This window comes from Agelaius tricolor, unplaced genomic scaffold (assembly GCF_023055355.1).
Source record: "Agelaius tricolor isolate 1412-34295 unplaced genomic scaffold, bAgeTri1.0.p SCAF_15, whole genome shotgun sequence".
NCBI classification, from domain to species: domain Eukaryota; kingdom Metazoa; phylum Chordata; class Aves; order Passeriformes; family Icteridae; genus Agelaius; species Agelaius tricolor.
The window spans coordinates 8417380-8441820 of NW_027269275.1; the positions used below are offsets into that span (position 1 = coordinate 8417380).

The 24441-nt window shown below is 40.0% G+C and overlaps 1 protein-coding gene across 9 annotated transcripts in view; it reads left to right on the top strand.

Moving 5' to 3' along the window:
* PHKB (phosphorylase kinase regulatory subunit beta) overlaps positions 1-21927 on the top strand; it is a 66979-nt gene extending 45052 nt beyond the window's left edge. For 7 of the 9 annotated variants that reach the window (XM_071440334.1, XM_071440340.1, XM_071440335.1 and 4 more), the window contains 15 exons: positions 483-566; positions 755-859; positions 1637-1719; positions 1800-1890; positions 4243-4304; positions 4393-4555; positions 5348-5429; positions 7527-7584; positions 9327-9417; positions 10981-11183; positions 13267-13401; positions 16669-16798; positions 17191-17298; positions 18591-18731; positions 20946-21927. In XM_071440334.1, the coding sequence (XP_071296435.1) occupies positions 483-566; positions 755-859; positions 1637-1719; positions 1800-1890; positions 4243-4304; positions 4393-4555; positions 5348-5429; positions 7527-7584; positions 9327-9417; positions 10981-11183; positions 13267-13401; positions 16669-16798; positions 17191-17298; positions 18591-18731; positions 20946-21083 (1674 nt within the window). In that variant the 3' untranslated portion in view covers positions 21084-21927. Of the gene's footprint in view, positions 1-482; positions 567-754; positions 860-1636; positions 1720-1799; positions 1891-4242; positions 4305-4392; positions 4556-5347; positions 5430-7526; positions 7585-8369; positions 8461-9326; positions 9418-10980; positions 11184-13266; positions 13402-16668; positions 16799-17190; positions 17299-18590; positions 18732-20945 lie in introns of all 9 variants that reach the window. The other 2 variants (XM_071440338.1, XM_071440337.1) reach the window with 1 other exon arrangement.
* The last annotated feature ends 2514 nt before the right edge of the window (positions 21928-24441 follow it).

Genomic DNA, 24441 nt, shown 5'->3' on the forward strand with positions numbered 1-24441 from the left:
GTTGAATGACAGGCATACATAACTAATAAGAATCAAGCTGTGAATAATGAGATAATTCCCTCTTGCTTGTGTTGTTGATGCATTAATTTTACAAATTTGTACAAAGATATTTAAAGGGTTCCTATATTACTCTTTTACTTTTGTATCCACTCTAGAAAAGCATTACAGAAGGCAAATTTGGCTAGCCAATAAATGCAAATGATCCTTTAAAAATTATTTCAATAAGCAATTTGAAAAATCAATAAATATTTTACATACATAGAATAGAAAAGTAATCAGAGCAAGAAGTTAAAAAGAAGACCTAATACAGGAAACAACAAGTGTTTTTAGAAAACACAGCCCTGAACAGCAATAGCAGCCACATTTTCTGAATCATTTTCTAATCAAAGCAGACTGCACGCAGCTTTCTTTGTGAGATGTGGCAGGAGATGGAGAAGGCTGCTATCTAGGTTTTTATCAGTTTTCATGACTCTTTTTCACAGGCTTACTTCCATTTGGGAGTCAATGAGAAATTGGGATTATCTGGAAGACCGGACAGACCCATAGGATGCCTTGGAACATCAAAGGTTATTACAAGAAAAGTTTATATTCTCATTATTGATAAATATTTCAGATAAACATTTAGTCTATGTGATTTTAACTAGAATTGAAATGTAATATTATTTTGTGCATATTTTATGACGTTCAAGTCCTGGTATTTGGCTCTGATGGATGTTTTAAAGAAGAGATTAATGAAAGTTTTCTTTCTCAACAGATTTACCGAATCCTGGGGAAGACTGTAGTTTGCTACTCGATCATTTTTGATCTCAGTGATTTCTACATGTCTCAGGATGTTATGATGTTGATTGATGACATTAAGGTATTTGTAACTTTTCATTTGAGTAACTGACAAAAATAGTCTGTAGAAGAATAAACTGTGCAGTCTGATGAAACAGAAGACTGAAAGGGGAACACAGTACAGTGTGTATTATTATAATACAAAAATAAACCTGCAGCTAGAAAGTGTATTGAGACAAATATCATGTCTGCCCAGTATGAGTTCTAGTGAGTATCTCTCTGTGACAAAAAAACCTGCCCCCCAAGTGACTGGGAATGCTGTAGGGCAGCAAGCAAATTATCATTAGTTTCTTTGGAAGAACAAATGTTCTTGCCTGAAAAAAGGAACAAGACTGGTGTTTACAGGAGATATGAAAGCCTTACATGGAGGAGACACTACTTGATTTTGCACCAATATTAAAACCTGCTCCCCTTCCTGTCTGTAAGGTTGATAGCAGCTCAGAGCTCACTCCCCATGTGCACAGAAGGTGGCCCTGGTGCTTCCATCCCAGTGGCTGGGATTCAAGCCCTGGATCCCCACACACATTTTCTAGGTTGTTGCCTGTAGTTCAGAGCACTGCCCTGTCTCATCCTTTGCTCCATGATCCATTCATTTTCTTAGGAGTATTTTCAGAACACTTAGGGAATAGCAGGGCCTGACAGCAGCTTTCTGTTGCAGAAATGTGTTGGTGCTTTAGCAGCTGAGGTGTTTTTAAGCTGCTGGGTTTTCAGGGCTGTAGGTGCTCTGCTGTCTTGCACTGTGTGTTGTGCTGGCTGTGTTCTTTGGGGTGTTTTGTGACTGAGGCTCCTCCTTGCCCAGAATGCCCTGCAGTTCATTAAGCAGTACTGGAAAATGCACGGCCGGCCCCTGTTCGTGGTGCTCATCCGGGAGGACAACATCAGGTAGGGAGGGAGAAAAGCAGCATTTGCAGTGTGGGGCTTACCTGAGGGCAAGATTGATGGAGTTGTGTTTCAAATTGCAGAGGGAGCAGATTCAGTCCCATATTAGATATGCTGGCAGCCTTTAGAAAGGGACTTGTTGGAGGAGTGAAGGTTCACGTTGACAGAGTACAGGTAAGGTGTCTCTCCTGACTCTTGTGTTCTTTCCTCCTGGTACTGCTACATGTATTCTTACTACTTTGGGGCTTTATGTGACTTCTGATTTTATTTAGTTTCATAAAAATAAGAAGTCAAGACATTTAGTACTGTTTGTTTTGTCTCAACAGAAACATGGGTTTATTTTAATTCCTTTTGATATGTCTTTTGAAAGTCATAATCTTCACAGAGGATTTTCAGAAGGGAAAGGGGTGTTTTTTGTTAGGCAATCTTGTGAAATTACTACCAAAGGATAAAGCCACAGTGTCAAGCACTGAGGGATTTCTTTTGATTAGGTAATCACAGAGGGGGGGAAAAAAGGGCTTCACATATATTAAAATTCTTACAAGAACTAAGATCTAGTTTTAACATCTTTACTGTTTGAATGAATCTTAAAGCAGGAACATTCCTTCATTAAAATGTGAAAATTACCAAGACAGGTGCTGACTTTACCTACTCCTATGTGGTAGTTATCTTAGTTTGCACCTATTGAACTGTACTTTTTTTGTAAGAGAGAAGACTAAAGACAGAGTAATGACTTCTTGTTCCCTAGAAGATCATTAATTTGTAGAAGAGCTGGGTCATTGGGAAAGAAAATGCTTCTAGCTGTGATGGTTTAAGATATCCCTGCAATCTTTAAGTATTTATGTATTTCTCCTGCTCACATGCAGGTCATGGAGTCTCCCCTGGTACCACTGACTCTTCCTAGAGCAAATGCCATTACTGTCCATGGAAAACATTTCATTTGGCTACAGGGTTGTTGTTGTTGTTGTGGTTTGGTTATTTGTTTTTTAAATTTGACTGCAATGACTTTCTTGCCTTGCAAGAAAGATTTATCAGAAAGGAAGTTTCTCCATCTACCTGTGTCCTTACTCTAAGCACTGCACTGGACAGCCATTGGGTTGTAAACTTTGCCTTCCATACTCACTGACCTTCTGGAAAGATTCTTTTTCCAATATAAAAAGTAAGGAGTTGTTTTAAAGGGTTTAAGATGGTGGACAGTCCCTGGTCTTTGCTTTATTTGTTAGCCATTGAACAGAGCACATGGGAGGATACAAACAAATGTTTGTCTGACTTGAAGGCCAATGGAGGAGGTGGGTGGGTGCCTTTCCTGCTGGGCACCCTGTGCCTCTGCAGCAGCTGAGCTGGAGTCTCTGTCTTACTGCACAGTTGGCATTTTGTTAACAGTCTTGTTTCATTATAGGGGAGGATTTGGGAAAAGAACAGGGGACATGTCTAATTCCTGGTGTTTTCTTGAATAATTCATTTATTCCAACAAAATATATATTGATCTTTGTCAGTTGCACTCAGCTGCTTCATTTAGGTGCACATGTTAAACATGCCTGAGAGAGAATGTGTATCTCTAATTGGGTGAAGGCTCTTTTTTTGCTGTAAAGTATACCAAATCTGATTTAATTTAAGATTTTGTATGCTCAGAAGTTTTGTAGCTCTTTTCTGATTTTTACTTTCATTGTCATCATGTGTTCAAGCAGATGTGCAAGGCAAAGAATGAATGGCACCAGTAATAAAAGCAAAGCAGGGTTTTTATATTCTGTCATCTCACAGTGTAACAGATCAATGTTTTACTGCAACTCATGTACAATGAAAATGGAATATAAAAAGTCACAAAACACACTCAGTTTTATTTAGCTAATGAGACCAATCAAAATCAAAAGCAGTCTTAAAAATGCTGTAGTACAATACATTTCCTCTGGCAGTAGATAAATGGGGAATTCCTATAAATTCAGAGTGAATGAATTGTAATGACTGCATCAGATAAATGCAGCACTGACTTTCAACTCTGTAATCTTTTGAGATGGAAGTATTTGTAAACTGCATTTGATGTGCAAACTTAGGCCAGGCATGCTTGGGTTAGGGAATGAGCACAGAGTGGGAATGTTCTTTGTAGGGCTTGCCTGAAACATCAGTGAGGCTGACAGGAAAACTTCCTGGCCTTCAGCCATCCCTGGAATCGTGAGCTGTGGGCTCCAGAACGTGGGGACTGTGCAGGACTCTGAGGAAGGCAAATGCTCAGTCTCAGTGTTTCCATCTGCCCTGGCTTTGGGATGGGCAGTGCTGGATGGAGCTGGACAGGACAAAAGAAAATGGAACATGAGCAAAAAGGAGACAGCAGCCCCAAGAGACTTCTGCTGCCTTAAGCTCTCTTTTTCCTCATGAAAGAGCAAAAATACTCTGAAAGTGTAAAATATTTGGAATTGTAGATAACAAAACTACTTTCTCAGTGGAAACCATCAGCAACATACTGAGATTAAAAGACAGCTATATAGTTATGTATATATTTTAAAATTTGTTTTCAATTTTTCATTGCAGACATTAATCTCTGGAGCAGTTGTTGAACAACTTGACTTCCTAAGCATCACTGAAACAGAAGAGTAAGGCTATATGTAAATAGTGGTGATGATTTATGTGATTATTAAAATATTTTCTGAACCATGAAGAAATTAAATACTTATTTTTCAGGGCTCCTGTATTTAAGAGTTTGGAGGAGCTGGATCTTCCAAAACATTCAAAAGTCAAGAGACAATCTAGTACTCCCAATGCTTCTGAACTTGAGCAGCAACCAGATGTAAATATTAATGACTGGAAAAACAAGTCAACATATGAGATCCTGCAGAAACTTGATGTAAGAAAACTTGATAAAAGTACAATGTAACTTCATTCTTGTGAAATAAGAAATTCTGTGCTGATACTCTTTTTACCTTTAGCCTTAGATCAGCATGATTGGGGCACAGCTAATAATATGAAATATCTGATATTCCTCTCCATACTCAGGGAATCCTCCTCTTTATCCATCACAGAGCTCCCTGGCCCTTCAAGTGTAGCTGTTGGCTCTCAGTTCTGCCAGGTGCCCCAGTCATCCCTGGTGCCAGGTGACCCTCAGGATCCATTTGCATGTGTCCTAAGAACAGATATTTTATTGACAAATTGCTTATCAAAAGAGACTTGAGCACTGGGTATTCACTTGAGTGGACTTCTTAATGGCATCAAGGGATGGTTCCAATCTGCCACTTGTTTCCTGTACCTAGAGGAACACTTCAGTAACTGTTCTAGATCTAGTGTTGGTACAAACACACCAAGTGTTCTGCTTGGTTCCCTATTTCATTACAAGCATTTCTGCTGTAAATTAAAGGACCTGAGAATGAAAAATCAGGAAACTTTTCCAAGGTCAAATTATTACAGCTTAATATGACCCACAGAGAAGGCTCTGTATGCAGCAGTGACAAGGAGACAGCACACACAGGTATGGAATAGTTGTTAAATCCCCTTGAAAATAAAATAATTATACTTTTCCTTAAATTGAAAAGAAGAAAAGGCCCTTTGGTTTCACCTGAAATTTTTAATAGCTCTTCTGGCTTTGCTTCAGTGACAATCTGAAGGCTGTTTATGGTTCTGTTGTTGCTGTTTTTTATTTAAGGACTGCAGTTGCCTGGCAAGTCAAGTGTTACTCTCGAGTATATTGCTCAAAAGGGAAGGGCCGAATTTCATCACCAAGGAAGGTAAGAGCTCCTGCCATGTCACTGCTCTGAGGAAGCAGCTCTGTGTTCAGTTGCAATGAACATGAATAAGAGCTGTGCTTGCCAGCACTTATGGAGCTCTTTTCTCTGCCATTTAGAGCAATTTCTGCATTAAATAGGAGATGCAAATTGATGGTGTGGTGGGGAATGAGCTGCTGGATCTATGAATGCTCTTAGACTGTTGATAGGCCAGTGCTGTATCTGGTTGTAATTTTGTATGCATAGATTAGAAAAAAATTACAGGATTTACCCTTACAAAGAAAACAGAAACAAAAGTCTAAATAGTCTGTACTATATGAGGCTTTATACTGAATTTTTATTCTGCTTTGATGTAATCTCACTTCAGTTCAATGTATCTGTGAAGCTCTGGTTTTGTATTAGGGCTTTGTTTTAGAGCACAGGGTCTAAATTCCTGTAATGTAATTCTGAGAAGGCTACTGAGGCTTTGGGATTTTGTGCTGCAAAGTTTGGTGTTTTGTCTTTTTTCCCAAAGATTGCTTTTTAGTTGCCTTTTTATATATGATTACTCAGAAAAAAGAGGGCTATTCAAATCAAATAGTATGAGTAACTCTTAGTTACTCATCAAGCAATGGGACTTCCCATCTCATGTTACAGAGCCCTGCTTCTTAATTTTGGTAGGAGATGGCTGCTTCATGTGGAGAAGAGCTGTCATATTGACATAAACATACATTATATCTGCATTGCTATGTTACCAAGATCATAGAACCTATAGGATATTGTGAGTTGGAAGGGACCCACAAGGTTCATCATCCTTCACAGCCCACCACAGCCATCCCCCCGTGTGCCTGAGAGCTGCCTGAGCTCTGTCAGGCTGTGCTGTGCCCTGGGGAGCCTGCTCAGTGCCCAGCCACCCTCTGGTGAGGAACCTTTGCTTGATATTCGACCTAAACCTCCCCTGCCTCAACTCCAGCCATTTCCTTGAGTCCTGTCATTGGTCACAGAGTGAGGAGATCTGCTCCTGCCCCTCTGCTGCCCCTGGTGAGGATGTTACAGATCCCAGTGAGGGCTCTCCTCAGTCTGCTCTGGGCTCCACAAGCCAAGTCACCTCAGCCACTCCTCACATGGCTTCCTGCTAAATCCTTCACCATCTTCCTGTGCCTCCTTTGGACACTTCCTAATATCTTTTTATCTTTCCTCTGTTGTGGTGCCCAAAACTGCCCACAGGACTGGAAAGCCACCTCAAGTGGAATAAAACCCCTTGGCTGATAACCCAGTGCATTGTGCAAGCTGTGGCTACAATCTGCACCTTAGCCCATGTGGGTTCTGCTGTGGCCTTTTCCAGCTGTCACCTGCAGTGTTGGGAGGCTTTGGGAGCTCAGGAGCTTCCTTTAGTCCTTTGTAGGTTGTGTTCTTTGCTCTGGAAACAGCTCAGGGCAGATTCCCTAACCTCTGTGAGCAAGCAGTGTTACCATTACAACCCAGCCATTGGATCATGATGATGGACTTAAAAACGCTGTTGAAATCAATTAAATCCAAAAAAAGTGCAGTTGTGCCCTCTGGGTGTTCAGAGCTGACTTGTGCAGACCTGTCAGTGCCATCCCATATGAAATGGTGGTGATGATAACCTTGTTAACAGGCACCTTGGATTGAAGGGGCTGAGCCACTGCCTAAGAGTTCTGTGCATGGAGACTGCTGAGACTGACATGAGTAATCACCCAATCAATAACACACAAATCTAAACACAGAGGCTGAAGAACTTGAGGTTCTGCAGTCTGAGGATGTACTTGTGATGGGGTGTACCTTTACAGGCCAAATCTCCGTGTAGATTAATTTTCTCCAATATATTGCAAGAACAGGTGATATTATAGGTGTCTCTACAGCAGGCTCAGCAAATTCAGCTGAAATCTGGTTTGGCTCTTTCATAACAACATAAACTAGGAGACAGGGGACTTGATTGCATCTGAATTTTAGATGTCCAGCATAATAGATAAGTGCTTTACTAAAGCAGCTTCAGAATTAACTGGTCTCATCAAACTTGCCTTATTACTATTAAATGATAGCCTGTGCATCTTTTTTTGCTTGTGTTTTGTTTTTCTTTTCTTTGTTCAATCCCTTAAGGTACTGTTGCTGAGCACATTGAAAGAATCTACAGACGAGCTGGCAGCAGAAAGCTCTGGTTTGTATACAAATATCATGTTCCTTCTGCCTTACACCAGTTTTGTTTTCCTAATGTTTTCATAGAAAGTAAGGCTGGATTCTCACACACTTAAAGGGGGGAAATGGCAGCATTCCTGACAGTTGTATTGGTGCATGGCAGCTGAAGGTCTGGTTTAATAGGCTTAAAAAAATTAAGAAACAGTTTCTTACTGTTATCTTTTAAAATACAAAAGCAATAGGCTGGTTTTGCACTGAGTGCTGTTGCCAATACACAGGCCCCATTACATTGAAATAATGTGAGAAGAATGTTAATATTCTTGTTTCTTACAGGGCATGATAAAATATTGTCACTAGCTCCATGTAGGAAGGCTGGTGATAAGATATAAATCATTTAATCTGATGCACTAACTCAGATTTATTGCCCTGAAGTAATTTGCTTTAAGCCTGACTTTGACACAATAACTTTAAAAGGTTTCAGCAAGTAGGTTGATATTTACATGTTGTTTATTAATTTCTTTGCCCTGAAGCTCAGTAGAAGTTTAATTTCTTTTTATCAAAGTCAAGCCTGTCCTGAACTCTGTTCTCTCACTCTGTAACTATTCCTTACAGGTCAGTAAATACAAATATGTTTTTCTTTTTTTGTTTCTACATGCAGTTAAATGGGCCTTTGCCAATAATGAGGTAGACCCAAAATACCTTGGTGGTATTTTTTGTAATTAATAAAAATCAGAAGTATTTTTAGGAACAAAATATGTAAACTGTTTTTCATTTCTCTTCCCTGGTTGCCATGTGACACACATATAGGTTGGTGTTGCGCTACAGTGCTGCATTTGCACAGAAATTTTCTTCTTCTATAACCCCACATATTACTACTTTACTGGTACATGGGAAACAGGTAAAGTGCCCAGAAATCTGAAGTGCAGCTCTGTGAGATATTTTTTTTGCTTATTTGCATTTTGATGGTATCAGCTAATGCATTTTTGAAATGCTTTGCTCTTGATCTTAAGGAGTGTGTAGCAGTTTTCACAGGAATCAACATCAACTGTTTGAGTTTTTTACTAACACCATAGAATATTACAGCTTATTCCTCATCTCTGTGAATAAATGATTCTTAGTAGCCTCAAAACCTATGCTAGAAAAGCTCAATTACAGTTCTGTTAGGTTGGTATTTTGTCAGGAAATTATTATTAAATGTATTCATATCTTTAACCACCTACTGCATACATGGAAAAATGTGGTTCTTAGAAGCTACAGCTTGTTTTTAACCTGGCAGGTGACACAAGTCTCTTCTTTTCATGCTGCACATGCAAAATATTACCTCAGCATGGAACACACAGCAAGGCTTTGGTGTTATGTGTTATACTTTCTGTTGCAAAATCTTTCTGACTCTTCCATAAGTAAATTTAAAAATTACCAAAGTTATCTTGCAAAATGATGAAAATGTCATAAGAGAGGAGCTGGCATTTCTTACCTGCCTTTGGTTAAGATGGTGTTGAGAAGAGAACAAGAAGCTTTTTATGGAACTGGTAGTTTAATGAGTTCTAACTAAATATATTTCTGATCCATTAACCTGTATCTGAACTAAAAAATGAGAACCTACAGAAGACTGCATAAAACCTGATCCAAATTCCACTTTGTACATAATGTATGTATTCACTGAGTTAATTTTGAGATTCTGCTGTGGCAGACTGCAGCTTTCTATCTGAATTCATTAAACTAGCATGTGATATGTAGTGGGATTGCTCTGTTTTCTGCCCTCAGGTCTGTTGTGCGCTTCGCAGCAAGTCTTTTAGGTAAACTAGTGGACAGCCTTGCACCATCTATTACTAATGTTTTAGTTCAGGGCAAGCAGGTAAGTCTTTGCTCCTCAGAACTGCATTAAGGAATGATAACAGAAACTAAACAAATGGCTTGTTCATTTTCAAGGCCTCTGATGCTTCTTTTAAAAGTATGCAATGGCTTAAAAAAAACCTTACCAAAGAAGAGAAATCTAGAGAAAATAAATATATGTTTAATAATTGTATTTGGAACTGAATAATAATTTTAATTAATGAAAGAATAAGACTGAAAAGACAGTTCAGTATTTATGGAAGACAGGAAGGGGCATGATTTCTGAAACTTCTTGGGTTGAAGGTCTCTGGGGAGACCTTGGAAACCCTTCCAGTGCCTAAAGGGGCTCCAGTGGAGCTGGAGAGGGACTTTTGACAAGCACATGTAGAGACAGGACAAGAGGGAATTGCTTTAAAATGAAATAGGGCAAGTTCAGAGTAGATCTTGGGAAGAAACTCTTCCCTGTGAGAGTGAGGAGGGCCTGGCACAGGCTGCCTGGAGAAGCTGTGACTGCCCCATCCCTGGGAGTGTTCAGGTTGGAGGGGGTTTGGAGCAGGAATGTTGTAACAAGATGATCTTTAAGGTCCCTTCCCACCCAAACCTTTCTGTGATTTTATCTATATGCCCTCTTACTTGACAAAAGTAGATGAAGTATTAAAGCATCTTTTGAAAGACTTCTTTAATGAAAATGTAATCATTCTGTGTGATTGAGCATAACACAACACGTGGGTGGCAGCTGAGCAAAAGGTCTGTCAGGGTTTTCTGTTTCAAAGAAAGTTTAATTGTGTTTTTTCCTTTCCTAAGGAGAACATTATTTTTCTTCCCCAGTACAATAATTTTAATTAAATTAATGAATAGTTGCTTCTAAATAATACAAATTGAATATTTCTGTATTTCTGTGTTAAACATGTGTATGTGTATACCTGCTTACATGCAATGTTGTTGTCTTACCCCAGACTGAGGTCTGGATTTGTGCTTATGGTGCTACTCAGCTGTAGAGAAGGTCACACCTGCATGCAGCATAATTTGAGGCTATTGGCAACTTTTGAACCTAACATCCCTTCCTTGATCTTTATTATAGCAGAAAAACTAGTGTTGCTGTCTTACTGACAATAGATTAAAAACAAAACAGAATTTTAATAAATTCCTTTTTTGTGGTTAAACAATCTGGTACCAGCAATATATTTTCTTAAAATTAAGGCTGTAACTTTTAGCATGCTAGTAGAAATAAGAAAACAAAACTATAAATTTAATTTTGAATTTTAATTGTGTTCTACAGCTGAAATGTATGAAATTATATAACTGTCTAAACCTAATGTACAGTCTGATTATAAAGCAGTGGTCTTGTATTTTTATTTTAATTTGGAAAAATAGATTCCATATTCACTGTGGTTGTTAGTGAAGTTTATTACTTCAGTAGCATCCAATTAACAGTATTAACAAGCATCAGCCATTGACGTAAAACTGCCCTTGTATTGTGAAATTTTTAAGAAGCAAAGCAGGGTTGGTGCAGGTTAGTTTCTGAATTGCTTTGCAGTGCTTCCTTGCTGTCCCTAGCCTCTGAATTGTTTTCCCTGTGCCACAGGTGACGCTGGGAGCGTTTGGCCAGGAGGAAGCAGTTATCTCTAACCCCTTGTCACCCGCAGTGATTAAGGACATGATCTATGATAAATGCCGCCTGCAAGATGAGCGAGAGGCTGTGCTGCAGCAGGAGCTGGTCATCCACATTGGCTGGATCATCTCCAATTCCCCAGAGCTCTTCAGTGGGATGCTGAAGATACGGATTGGGTCAGTAAAGCACCTCTGGCATTGCAGGGGAACGTAGACTTCAGAGAGCCACAAACTTGAATCAAGGTTAAAACATCATTTACCTCCCACCTGTGCTCTTCTGTTCTTTGACAAGGTGACCTACAAACAGGCTGTGCTGGAGTGCTGTCACATTCCATGGGATCTGCATTTACTTTGCTACCCACAGAAGTTAATTATTTTTTTCACATTTAGATAGAGACATGCATTTGAATAAGCACTTCTTTGAAGAGGCCAGGTGCTACTGACTGAGATTTACTGAATCAGTGAGCGTGCTTTAGAATCAGAACTTAAGTGTTTCATCTTCCATATTTTTTCCCATAGAGAAAAATACAGCATTTCAGCACTGGAGGTAGATACCAGCAGCCTTTTTTCTAGCATACAAGATTAATATTTCTTCTTTAGCAGTACATTCCAGTCATCAGAAAACAAAAAATTGCCAGTATTACTTTTAACTGGAAGTATCCTTCTGCACTTAAATGCTCTTCTGTCCCCTCCACAGATCCATGTTACTCCTCTTTCCTCCCCTTCCTTATTCTCTGTAGCTAATCCTTTTTGCAACTTTTTTTCTTTCTCCCAAGGTTAATGCTAGAGATTCAATTTCCTTTATTTCACTGTTATCACCCACTCCAGTGAGCAAAATTAACCTTCTCACAGAAATGCCGTTCCAGTTTGATAATGATTTGATTTAGTGTCTTGTTATTGATTTGTTTTCAGGGTTTCATGTTGAAATAGATCAAGTTTCTGACAGCCCTATTACTGTAAAAACTCCCAGCCAACTGACTTGATTTCACCTCTTATCAGGGAAGAGCTCAGCAGAAGATCCACCCTTGACTTTGGTGTGGTTTGCAGGCCACTGCAAAGGGAAAATACCAGTGAGGGACTCACACACAGACACATCTGAGACATGAGGGGAGAAAGAACTCCTGAGCCAGCTGTGTTGTTCATCTTAGTAACAAGAGAAGGACTCATCAGCTGCTAAATGAAATGAAAGTAGCATGTTCTGCTAATGTAATGGACCCCAATACTCCCTGGTACCTTGCACCTCCAATGCAGGGTTCTGGAAACCTCAGATGTAATCAACACTGGATCAGCTGGCCAGGCATCTCCAAATTCTGAGTAGTTACTGAGAACTCCCTAGGAAGGAGTGTGACTTGACTTATGTAGGCAGAACCATTCTGCACCTGCTTAGCTAAACAGTTAAATGGCCACAGAATGTGGCTGTGGAGATGACAGCCTGAATCTCTCACTGCATTCTCAGATAAACACAGAAAGGCTCTGATGTACCCCAGCCTTGATCAGCTGTTATGGACTGTTTGAAGAACTAGTTCAGTTTCCTTTTGTTAGTAATGCCTACTGGAACTGAACCAGTGGAGAGGGCAAGAGGCTGAGCTCTGTGCTTATCTGGCTTCTGATGTACCTTATTTCATCTTTGATATTGCATCAGAGGCTGGAGCACTGGTTTTACATAATGTGCACAATAAAACTCAGCATTTTCCTTCAACACTTTGCCAAGTTCTGCCCCTCTGATACCTCAGGCTAAAAATCTTCACTGTTGCTATATTTTTATTGAATCAAATTTTTTTCAAAAAGGAGCAGGAAAAGAAAGTGTGATAGACTGCAAAAATGAATTTCAAAGGCTAAAACTAGAAATAAGCCCTGAAGTCTTGGTAAATGTAAAATATTGTAAATTTTATGGCTTTTTAAAACTCATCAGCAAAATGCATACATAGGCAGAGCATAATTCTGAGTAGGAATTTTAACATCAAAAGGCAGGTAAATGTTGGTCTCAATGAACATGGAATACAGGGAATGTAGTCCAATCAATCTTCTCTGTGGAAAACACAGTCCACAACACATTTCTGAATTGCATTATTCCTTTCAGCTTGTATCATGTTCCAATCAAACAGGAAGAGTAGGAGAGTGTTTGTCTGATATTTTATGCAAGTCCTGACAGCCAAATAGCAGAATTGTGTGGAATTCTTAGGAGCTGTTTTATTAGACTAATTTTTCCTATTTGGAAACTTTGTATTGAATGACTAAATCTGTTCTTCCCCTCGTGTAGATGGATTATCCATGCTATGAAGTATGAGCTGAAGATCAGAGCTGGGGATATGCCAGCCAAGGACTTGTACCAGATGTCCCCCAGTGAGGTGAAGCAGCTCCTGCTGGACATTCTGCAGCCTCAGCAGCCGGGCAGGTAACGAGGGCTGGGGCTCCTGAGCTCATTCACTGATGCTCAAGCACATTTCATTCCTGAACTGCTTTGTGTGCACCTGAAATCACCAGGCATCTGTAATCATCTGTAATTTTTAAAGGGAAGATAGCAAAAATGCACTTTTTCATTCTTTCACATGGGCCCAGGTTATACAATTGTTTCTTTTCTATTGCATATTCTCTTTTCAGCTTTATCTTTGTGGAAATCTCTTTACTGCCAGAGAATAGAGATCTGTCTGCTATAATGTGAACTGTTACGCTCTTTGATGTGGGGAAAGAAGCCAAAAATTACCCAATACCTCCACTTAAGTGACTTGTAGGAACAGTTTATCTGCTGTTCAGTGCCTGCTTTCTTCTGGGTTATTATATGAGTAAGAGCAGATGTTCTCTAGAATTCTTAAAAGAGAGTGGAATGCCTGAAAGTTGGAATCTTTTCTCCAAGCTGTAACCAGCTGCCAAAAAGAACATTCATTGTGATACCAAGTATGCAAGACATAAGTTAAAATTGCAATATTTCTACTTAACTTTATTGAGAAGAGTGAAGTCAAAACTCTTCCTCTTGGTTTTACTTCTGGTTAAGTCAAACTTTGGCACATCATATTGCTGATCATTTCCATAGTCCTTGACTGAATGGGTGCTGGGCTTTTCCTCTCAACAAAGAGGAATTACAGCACACATCCTGCTGTTTATGCTCCTGCTTCATTCAAGACACACCTGTGTTTCTCCCCAGTCTGTAATTCCTGAGGAAAGAGCTCCTTCAGTCCCTGCCTCATCTCTCAGTCCCACTGGCTCTGTTCTCTATCTCCCAGATGCTTTTCAGAGCCTTGGCTGTGCTGAGCAGTTCTTGCTGCTGGCCCTGCTCACGTTGGTGCTGACTGTCCTGTGAAAGCACAGCAGAACAAGGCCTTTGCAGCACTTTCCATCCCATATTAATGCTCTTTAGGAAGCTCTTGCTCAATCTCAGTAAGGAATCCAAGCACCACCTTTTGTCAGAGATTTCACCTGCACTGCCACAGCAGCTGCTGCTTTTGATGCCTGTAACACACAGGGAAGGTCACTGAAGGGCACTTGGCTTGGGTTTCTGAGGATGAGGATTCTTTTTTGGGTCATCTGAGTACAAAAACTCACCAGCATATCCTTCAAATCTTTCAATCTTCTAACTTCTTTCTAACTTCTTCCTGTACAGTATTGCTAACTCGTTTTTCCCTGCCCATTAGTGACTTGTTTTTAAAAGTTTTCTTCCTGTCAGGAAATACAGAATACTCCCTTTTTTTTTTTCCTCCTCCTTTTCTTTTCTTCTTTTTGAGGACAGCTTTTCCTAGTCTTGTGATGTTTTTAGAAAAAAAAATCTCTGGTAATGTGATACCATAGCTCACTGCCAATTAATTTGTCATACAGAAAGGGCTAATGGTCTATTTACCTCCCTAACAGTCTCTCCACAAGTAACCTCTCTCCAGGTTTTCACAGAAGACATTTTTGCAAGCACAGACTTCACAGATTACACTTTTTCATCTATTTATGTGGGGCACAAGATTGCAAGAAACTCTTTTTAAATGGAACATTGTTCTTTTAATGGTCCAAACAGTTCTGAAACTCACTTTGCTTATTCAGTTTACAAGACTCTCTTTCTGACCCTATTAATGTAGGTGGGTCAGAGCATTTTTGACATCTTCAAATTCTTCTTTTTTTGTATTAAGAAAACAACTTGTTATTTTTAATACACCACTGGTCTTTTTGCTTTTATGAGAGTTTTCTTATCCTAATCCAAGGACAGAGCTGTACAGAGAATAAGATGAAACTGCCATAGTAGACACAACTTTTTGGTAGTTTAGTGTTTAATTGAGAAGTGATTTATGAGAAATTTTTTCTTACCTTGCCATGTTTATACAGGAAAAGAGCCCACACTCATGTTGGCTTAGCCCTGGCTTTATAGGGTTAACTTTAAACATCTCCTTTGTTCTCAGAAAGTGTATCCCAATTACCTAGACCTCAAACCTGCTCAGAAAATGCACCCCCTAGTGATAATTTTTTCCCTTTTATTCTTTAAAAAAACAAAACAAAACACAGGAAAAACCCAAACCAACGCTCTGTCTGCTTTGTCTTGTGGTGTAGCTGGGGCTGAACTACCCTCAGAAAATTAAGTGTAGAACCATGCATGCAGTTGTCAGAATTAGTGTTTTCTTTACTGGTTGTATCTGAGAAGGAATTCTCACCATTTCTCCAGTATTTAAGAGTTTTTTAATGCAAGATATTTTAGCAATTTCATCCAGCACACTGGTGTCTGCAGGAACATGTCATTTTCTAGACAAGTGTTTTTATTCTAAGCATGTCATGTTAATCTCCCAATACATATGGAGCAAAAACCAAACCCCCAGAGTTATTAGTGCTGAATTAATTTGAGCTGGGCTGAGAAAAGTCTGCAAAACAACATTGTTCAAGTTGATCAGGGAATTTCCCTTTTTTTTTTCTTTTCAAGCAGCCTACCAGAACCAGGTCTTCAAAAGACAGAAAGGCATGAGGCATGTTGCAAAGCAGTAACTTAATTGGAGTTTTTCTAAAAAATAATGTGTTGATTTTTCTACTTAAAATTCAAAAAGCAGCTAAGGACTAAGTAACCTGAGGAAGTCCTATCTGTCAAATACATTCAAGACACCCACACAAGACTTAATCTGTCTTGTGAATCCAGCAATTAATTCAGGCCCATGGATGCCACTTCTTCAATTTCCATTGCTGGTGTTTTAAACATTTTGGGTAAAGCCCCATTCCTCTAGTAACACTGAGAAGAAAAAATAGGAAAATTAAATTCCATACTTGATGGCTTTAAGTAAAAAAGAAAAAAGCTGGTATACTTCTGAAGGCAAACAGGATTTGTGATTCATGAAGAATGTGACTCAGTTTGCTCAAAGCCTTAGTTTTACAAAACCATTCTGCTGAATTTTCTAAATTTGCAGGTTACTTGTTTTCTACAGACCATCAGGAAAAACCCCTGCCTTCAACAATTCTGCTGGAATGCATTTTTCTTACATGACTAGACCTGATGAATTTGATCTGTTACTGTTGCTGGCCTGCACTGGGTGGATTTCAGAGCTGCTGCTTCCTCTGCAGCTCCATAAAGCACAGACACCCCGGGTGACCGTGTGCCCTCTGCATGCTGAGCCCTGTGCTGTGTGTGCAGCAGGGGTGTCTGTACTGCTCACCTGGCAGGCTGTGAGTGCCAGGTGTGCTGAGCTGTCCCCTCCTGTGTCCCCAGGAGCTGGCTGAACAGGAGGCAGCTGGATGGCTCCCTGAACAGAACTCCTGCAGGCTTCTACGACCGCGTGTGGCAGATCCTGGAGAGAACCCCCAACGGCCTCATCGTGGCAGGGAGGTTCCTGCCCCAGGTAATCCCCAGCCAGGCTCAGGCACTGCTGTTCACCTGCCTGGCAATGGTGAAACACCTTATCATTCATGGCTATTTATGCCATCATGTTTTACTTAGAGTAACTTGTTAATTGGGAAAAAAAAATCCAAGTTGTCTATTTCATTTGGAGTAAAATACAATTAGAATAGAATGAAAGCAAATTATTTCTATTAAAGCACATTTATAAAACTTGAAGTGTAGAAGATTCTTTCAAAGTCATGAACTCTGAAATCTGCTCCCTTTTTGATCCTACAAAAAGGTTATTATTTCTTAGTTGAATATTATTTGTTCAGCAAGCCAGTAGGCTCTGCCTGGGGGTGGGTTTGATTTAATGCATGTGGTCTTTTAAGAAAAGTATGATTTGTTTTTCAGCAACCAACCTTATCGGATATGACAATGTATGAAATGAACTTTTCCCTCCTGGTTGAAGATATGCTGCAAAACATTGACCAGCCTCAGTACAGGCAGATCATTGTGGAGGTCTGTGGCCAATAATCAATGGCATTTTATACTGTGCATTAGTATGTTACAGCCTAAAACAAACAAATAACCTAGACTCAAATATTTGAAGAAATAACATTTTCCATATAAACACTCACTTCAGAGGTTTCTGTACAGGTTTTATGATTAAACAGGTTCCTGTTACATGTTCAGAACAGAGTGAGTTCATGATGTTCTTCCCCTTCAGCAAGTATTAATGACACCAGCAATACAGTTAGGTCAGAGGAGGTAAAAATCTAATAACTCCAGAGTAGCTTTCCTTCAAGTCCTTAGCCCATGCCTTTTCCTAACAATTTCCTAGACCTAAGGAAAACTAAAATAAAATAACCAGCTTGCCCTCTGAATGATTCTTCCTTCCTTTTTTGCTGAGGCTGCCTAGTGAGTAGCTTTGCACCACTGAGTCAGCCACCTTCCCATTTCCTGGTGTTCCCCATCCTCACAGGAAAGCAAGAGGCTGTTTAAATCCTTCCCCCAGTGCTGTTTAAATCCTTCCCCCAGTGCACACAAGGTTTGCTTTGAGAACAGCTCAGGAGCCCTGCTCTCTTGGTACCTGGTACCTTTCAGCAGCATTCACTGTTAGTCCCCAGCTCTGTGCCCTCCCAGAACATCCAACCCCAAACTCTGCTCACAGCTCATGCTCAGCCTGCTCCCTGGAGCACCCCCAGTTTGTGCTAAGAGATAGCAAAATTACCAAACCAAGGTGAGCAGTGCAGACTCCACTGCTTGCCTGCAGATGTTACAACAGAACACTCTTCATGTTCACCTGCCTATTTTAAACCCTTTTCAGATGTCAGTAACATCGGTTCTGATGAGCTGAGGCTTTACTGCTCACTGTTCTCCTTGGTTTTGATAAACTTTGTCATAACAGAATTTTAGCATCTGGGATTATGCCTCAGAACACCAAATGCTGAGGTTCAGTGTTTGCTGCCTTTCACTCTCTCCACAGGATTTGTGCAGCCACAAAGTGAACTGAATAAACTGGAAAATGACTTCCCTGGCTCCCAGCCAAGCTGGATGTTAATGTCAATCATTTGCACCATGCCCTTACCTAGGCAGTCACCAGCAATTGTAACCTTTCATAAAAGCCTGCTTTTCCAGTGATTCTTTTATCCAAGTCAGGATTCTATTATCTGTGCACTATTACCTGTGCCATTATTAAATGGCTTCCTGCTTGAAAGAGGCATATGCAATTACTAACAGTGCTATTATGTAACCTGAATTTTAAAAAATGAAATTTAAAGTCTTCTTTACAATCTCTTTCTGCCTTCCAGTTGCTGATGGTTATATCTGTTATTCTGGAGAGAAATCCTGAGCTGGAGTTCCAGGACAAAGTGGACTTGGACAAGGTGGTGCAAGAAGCATTTCATGACTTTCAGAAAGATCACAGCAGTCCAAAGGGAGCTGAAAATCAAGTGAGTAAAATATTGCTGTCTTACCAAATTTACCATTCTTATTGAAGTTACTTCTAAATGTTAATTCTGTGCAGTTCAGAGTAAAAAGCAATTGACAGAAGTTCAGAATGGAACACAAATAAGAAATTAATATACCCAAGTGCTGCCTAGGTCTGCAAAGAGCCTCTAAGCAGAGATGAAAGGGGTGCACTTTATTGCTGAGTTGTAAATTCAAAATGTTACAGCAAGGAGAATACTCTGTGTTCCATGGCTCTGCAATGGGACTCTCAGTGAGCTGGAAGAGTTCTCCTCAAAGGGGAAAGGATTCATTAAGGAGGGGCACTGGAACAGAGAAGAGTTAAAAATAACAAAAGAAACTAAAGTTCAGCAAGGAAGTGTGAAATTAGGATCTTATGAACACAGAGACTAAGAAAACTTTAATAACCAAAGAATTCATATTGGCAGTATTAAAATAAGAACTTGAGATACAGAACTGTTCTAAGTTACTGATTTTTCTGTTAGATTTGCATTCATGAACTGGCAAAAGTTTGGCTAAAATTCAAATAAAGGAATAAATACTTTTAATATTTTCTTCACTACAATTATAGGTTTCATGCTTTAAAGATCTCTGAATAGTCTCACTACAAGTTTTGGTGCCTCAAAGCTCTGAAATTCTGTAATAAAGCCAGGTTTATTGGCCTGGTTGAAGGAGGAGATAAGAGTAGAAGAGTGGGACAAGTCCCAGTGTGCCTGAGGATGATCCTCCTCACTCCAGCTGGCATTTTATTGTGGACAATATATTTGAAGTTATCTGTGCCTGCTCTGAAGGATATATTGATTCATAACATTGACATGCAGCAGCCCTTCCTCTTGCTGAATTTTTAGTTCCTTTTAAAGCTGAGGAAGGATGTGCTGCTTCAGAACTCTTTCAAATGTTTCAATGTTCACTCTTGTGCCACTGATTTTTGTACCAAGATTTGAAAGCAAGGCAGATAGCCAGTCCCAGCAATGTGTCAGTTTGCACAATACCTTTGTTTAGAAAAGAACACAATTTCCTGGGAATGATGATCCTTTTGGTCCATGTTGGAGGGCACTGACTCTGTGCCATCATACACACAAATGGCTCTTGAGTGGAATCTGGAATTTGCTACTGACTTTTGTGACAAGCTGCAAATCCCCAGTGCCTACAAACAGGGAGGAGAATTCCATGCCAAGCCCAGTTTTTACTGGTGCTGCCCTAGCCTCTGCTGAAGTGATGGATTGTTTTTCTCCAAGCCCAGACCCACTCAGAACAATGTAATGCCTTTTTGTCTCTTAGAAAGAGCCCCCACTTCAGAGTTCTGAGTAATATTCAAGATTGCTGTTGGAAATTCAGCTCCTTGCATTAAAGTTTCCTGGAACCTGGCTCTCCCATACTCCCAGGTGGCTGCCTGCTGGCAGTGGCTGTAACCCTGTCTGGCTTTGTTCTCAGGGTGCTGTCTCAAGATTTCCTAACACTGCTAAAAACTCCTGATTTGTCTGAACTATGGTCTTCCCTTAAATGGATTTGCAAATATTTTGAACTTTGTTGATTCCCTGTTAACATGTAATAAATTTCAAAAGTATTTATTCTAAGAAGTTCAGACACACCCTGAAACTAAAAAAGTCTTATTATTTTCTCCACACAATCTCTGCCCTTGATTTAATAAAAGCACCCAATTTCCTGAATTAAGGCATTCAACCTTTTTTAGAGCAGCTAATACATAATTTGAGAGTAAGCAGGTGTTTTAATGTCACTAACTGTGAAAACCAGGTGTTCAGTGAAGGACACCTATTTTGGTGATCTGATTAATGAATGAGTTCATGTGCTACCTGTGGTTTGGATCTTGGATCTTTTCCTTCTGAATAAATCTTCAGTCAGTTTACACCTCAAGTACACCCAAGGCCCTGGCTCACCATTCCACCACACAGGCATCACACAGCTGCATGTTTTAGGAGAGCAGTTGTTCTCTGACAGCTATGACATTTTCAGAAATGTTAAGAAGGTGGTATCTGTGCAGTCCTGGAAAACTCAGTGAAGAAAGAGATGCAGGTAAGTACATATGGGAGATTTCTGAAAATTGAGCAGATTTATTCTCTAGTTTTAGAGTCCAAAAACCACATTTGCATTTTTAACATATCTGATGTTGCTCTTGTTTGCCTGTGTGTGGCTGCTTTCCACATTCACTAATGGCAGCCTCTGTTCCCTCTCTGCAGAGTGACATGACTGCATTCTACAACACCCACCCACTTGGAAAAAAGGGAACTTGCAGCTACTTGAGCAAGGCTGTGATCACTTTGCTGCTGGAAGGGGAAATGAAATCAAGCCACGATGATCCTTGCACCATTAGCTAAAGCTTGGCACACAGCACAGGAATTGTTGCTTTATTTAGTGCTCCATGTATTTTTCAAGCCAGTTCTAAGGGACTGGTTTGAAGGGTAGCCCTGGCTAGTGACAAATGCACCCTCTCCTTTGCTGACAGAAGTGCCATTAAAGATACCAAGTGCCACCAGATTGTCTCCTTTCTCAGCTATGCAGCATGAAACTGAGCACATGAAGTTAGTCCTGTGGTATTTGATTAAGTTGAATGGGAATGCATTTATGATTTTAAAAATGCATCTACTGTAGCTGGTAAATTCAAGTGAAGGCAGTATGAGATTTTGTCTTTATACCTCTATTTATTTATAATTGCAAACAAGTAGAAGATAAATTAATGTGCATACCAATCAGTGTGGAAATACAAAAACTGGATTATTTTCTTATTATTCTACAAACAAATTGGAGGTGAAGTATTTGTTATTCTCTTAAGGTTTTCTTTATCAGTTCAAGTGACAGCATTCATTTAATGTGTTGGGTTTTTTAATTTACAGGCTGGTAACTTGATATACAGGTTTCATCCTAACAGAGGAACTTTTTATCTCTAGCAATACACATCACTGTATTTTCCCAGTTGTTATTTAAACATCTGTAAGTTAACAAGGGAACTGTAACACAATAAAAATTTGTTTTTTAAAAAAAGGCAAACAAGCTGTATTTAAATTAAAATCAATGAAGAAATAACTTTGTATTACATATGTTATCATGGTATTAAAGAATTCAAGATACACTTATTTATCTCCTAAATGTGTGAAAACACTGTATGCTATATGCTTTATTTTGGTGAAATAATAAAAAGCAAATGCTTGTAAAAAAGAAAAACCTGTCAAAAATACTCTGGCATGCAAATGAGACTCCTGCTGACTGTAGTGCAACCTTTGACCTGCTGCTAGAACCCCCTTGCAGCACTGAAGTGCCACTTTTAGCAGCACACAACACACTTAAGCTCTGGATCAGATCCTTGAACATTCTGCTAATTAACCTGCTGGTGAGGAGCTGCAGCTCCCTGGGAAGGAGCTGTTGGCACACAGCCCCTGTGCTGCTGCTGTCCCCTTGCTGTGACACATTTCCCTGGGCAGGCACCGGGGGCACAGGGCAGCAGAGCAGAGCACACCCCATGGCTCAGGGGGCCCAGCCTGGGGAGTGCCTGTCCCTGGCTGCAGCAAGGAGGGGACAGCTCAGCAGCAGCCCCAGCTGGCAGCAGGGCTGAACACTGGCTCAGGGCCTGGCAGCAGGACCTGGCATTTCCACTGCTCTACTGCCCTGGGAGCTCCCAAGTGCACTGGACTCCCCTTGTCCTTCCTGCTGGCCATGGCTCAGTGAGCACGTGAGCAGCAAGATCTCTCCTGCCAGTAGATTTTAACAATAATATTGGAAATGAACATAGCTCTGGCCATACAATACAGATCATAACTCTTGTCTACAAACTGCAAATCCTATTGAAAGGAAACAATCCTTTACCTGCACACCCTCCACATGACTCCAGGAGCACTGGCAGTTTCTTAGACAGTAGCTCAGGTTCTGCTTTTGCAATTGGACATGATTTAAAGTGTAACTCAGTTTAATTCTTAGCCCTGCTTTCTCCTTCCCTCTTGTTCCATTAGCACCTCAGTTATTGGTAAGCCTCAGGTTTACTGATGTTCGTCTGAACTTTAGAACTGCAAATGAATGAAAATGCCAGTGACCATTTACCCTTACACAAACCTGGAATGAAAATCCATGCAAACTGTTCCTGCTTTCCTTCATCACCTTGAACACATGGTTTATGAAATGATGATTGGAACAGTTTTTCAGCTGCTACAAAATAAGGATAAATGGGAAGATGGAGATACCAAAATCCAGCAGAGTCCATATTCTCTGAAAAAGATTCTTGAATCTGAAGGGACAATACTGTTAATTTTTCTCTTGGTGAAGCAGGAGCAAGACACAGGAGCTTGACACAAATGGCCCTCACAGAACCTGCCTTTTAAATTATAGCTTTATAAGATAACACAAGGTCATTGGAATAGAAACTAGAATTTATATTAAATATTTTTCTACATTATAGAATAGCATAGCAGAAAATAAAGGGTAAACCAGACAGTTTTTAAACAGTCACATCCCAAGTGATGTATGGTTAACTTGGTCTTAATTTCTTAAAAAACATTCTGCCTCAAAAGGATCAGGAAGGAGATGCCTTTGGGGTTACAAGGGAGTAACTGCAGGTGCAGCAGTCACTACAGTGCCCTGTGTACTTGCCAGACCTAGTGGCAATAGAGTTGCTCCAGGTATTAAAGACACAAGTCCCAAAGGGTTCACACCATTCAGTTCCCTTATTACACACCTTCACAGTGCTCCAACCTGAAAACCCATTCTGCTTACAGGGGAATTAAGATAGGAAAACAACAGCTGAAAAACTTAAAGTTCAGCTGCAGATAAATGCAGGTTGGTTTTAGCACCACTTCTGTTCCAGATTCCTCTATCAGATACTCTTGAGAAGACCAAATTATTTTAGTTAAACCACAGAAAACAAAAATTCCTCTACTGTTAGAAAAAGAGGATATACCAATCTCCAGTATCAACTCCTGATTTAAACACACATAACCCACTCCCCTCTCCCTAATTCAGTCACCTTCAATTTTACCAAAACCAGACTTCACACTGGATTCCTGTGCCCCTTAACAGGTGTCATGTTCCCAATGCATCAGACACTTCAGACTGCATGAGTCCTCAGAGAATTCAGGAGGGAAGAAGGTTACACAAGCAGTTCAAGGCTTTCTTGGCATTCTTGCTGTTGGCTTTGATGCTTTCCTCCACATGAATTTCCAGTCTTATTCTCTTACAAATCAGTCTGCACAACTGATACAGAGCAGATACAGAAAAAAAATGCACAACCAGGTTAATAATAAATCAGACTCTGAGAAATCCTCTTTATTACTTCCTAATCCATCACAGCTGAAAATGTAGCAAGAGATGCAGATCTGAACAGGCTTTTTTTGGCTCAGCCCTGGAGCAGGGGATGTGATGGTATCACAGCACTGATGGGGCATTTTTCTGAGCAATGTTTTCTCATCAAGGTCCATCAGCAAGCAGTGTCTGATAACAGCAGCTTTAGCATTACTGTCATAAAACCATTCTGCTTTTGTAATTTAGGTCTCATATTTTTTGTTTTCACTGCTATTTAAAATACTTCCTTAAGCCTTATACATTAGGTTCATGTCATGAAAACAAATTCCTTAAGAAATGGTCATCAGTCAGAATCAGTGTTATTTTATGTTCATGCACCTTCTGCAAGTTTCAAGTCCCCTTGCTTGGCCAGTGGTGTTGTTAAGAGTGAAAATTATCCTTCTGTAAAAA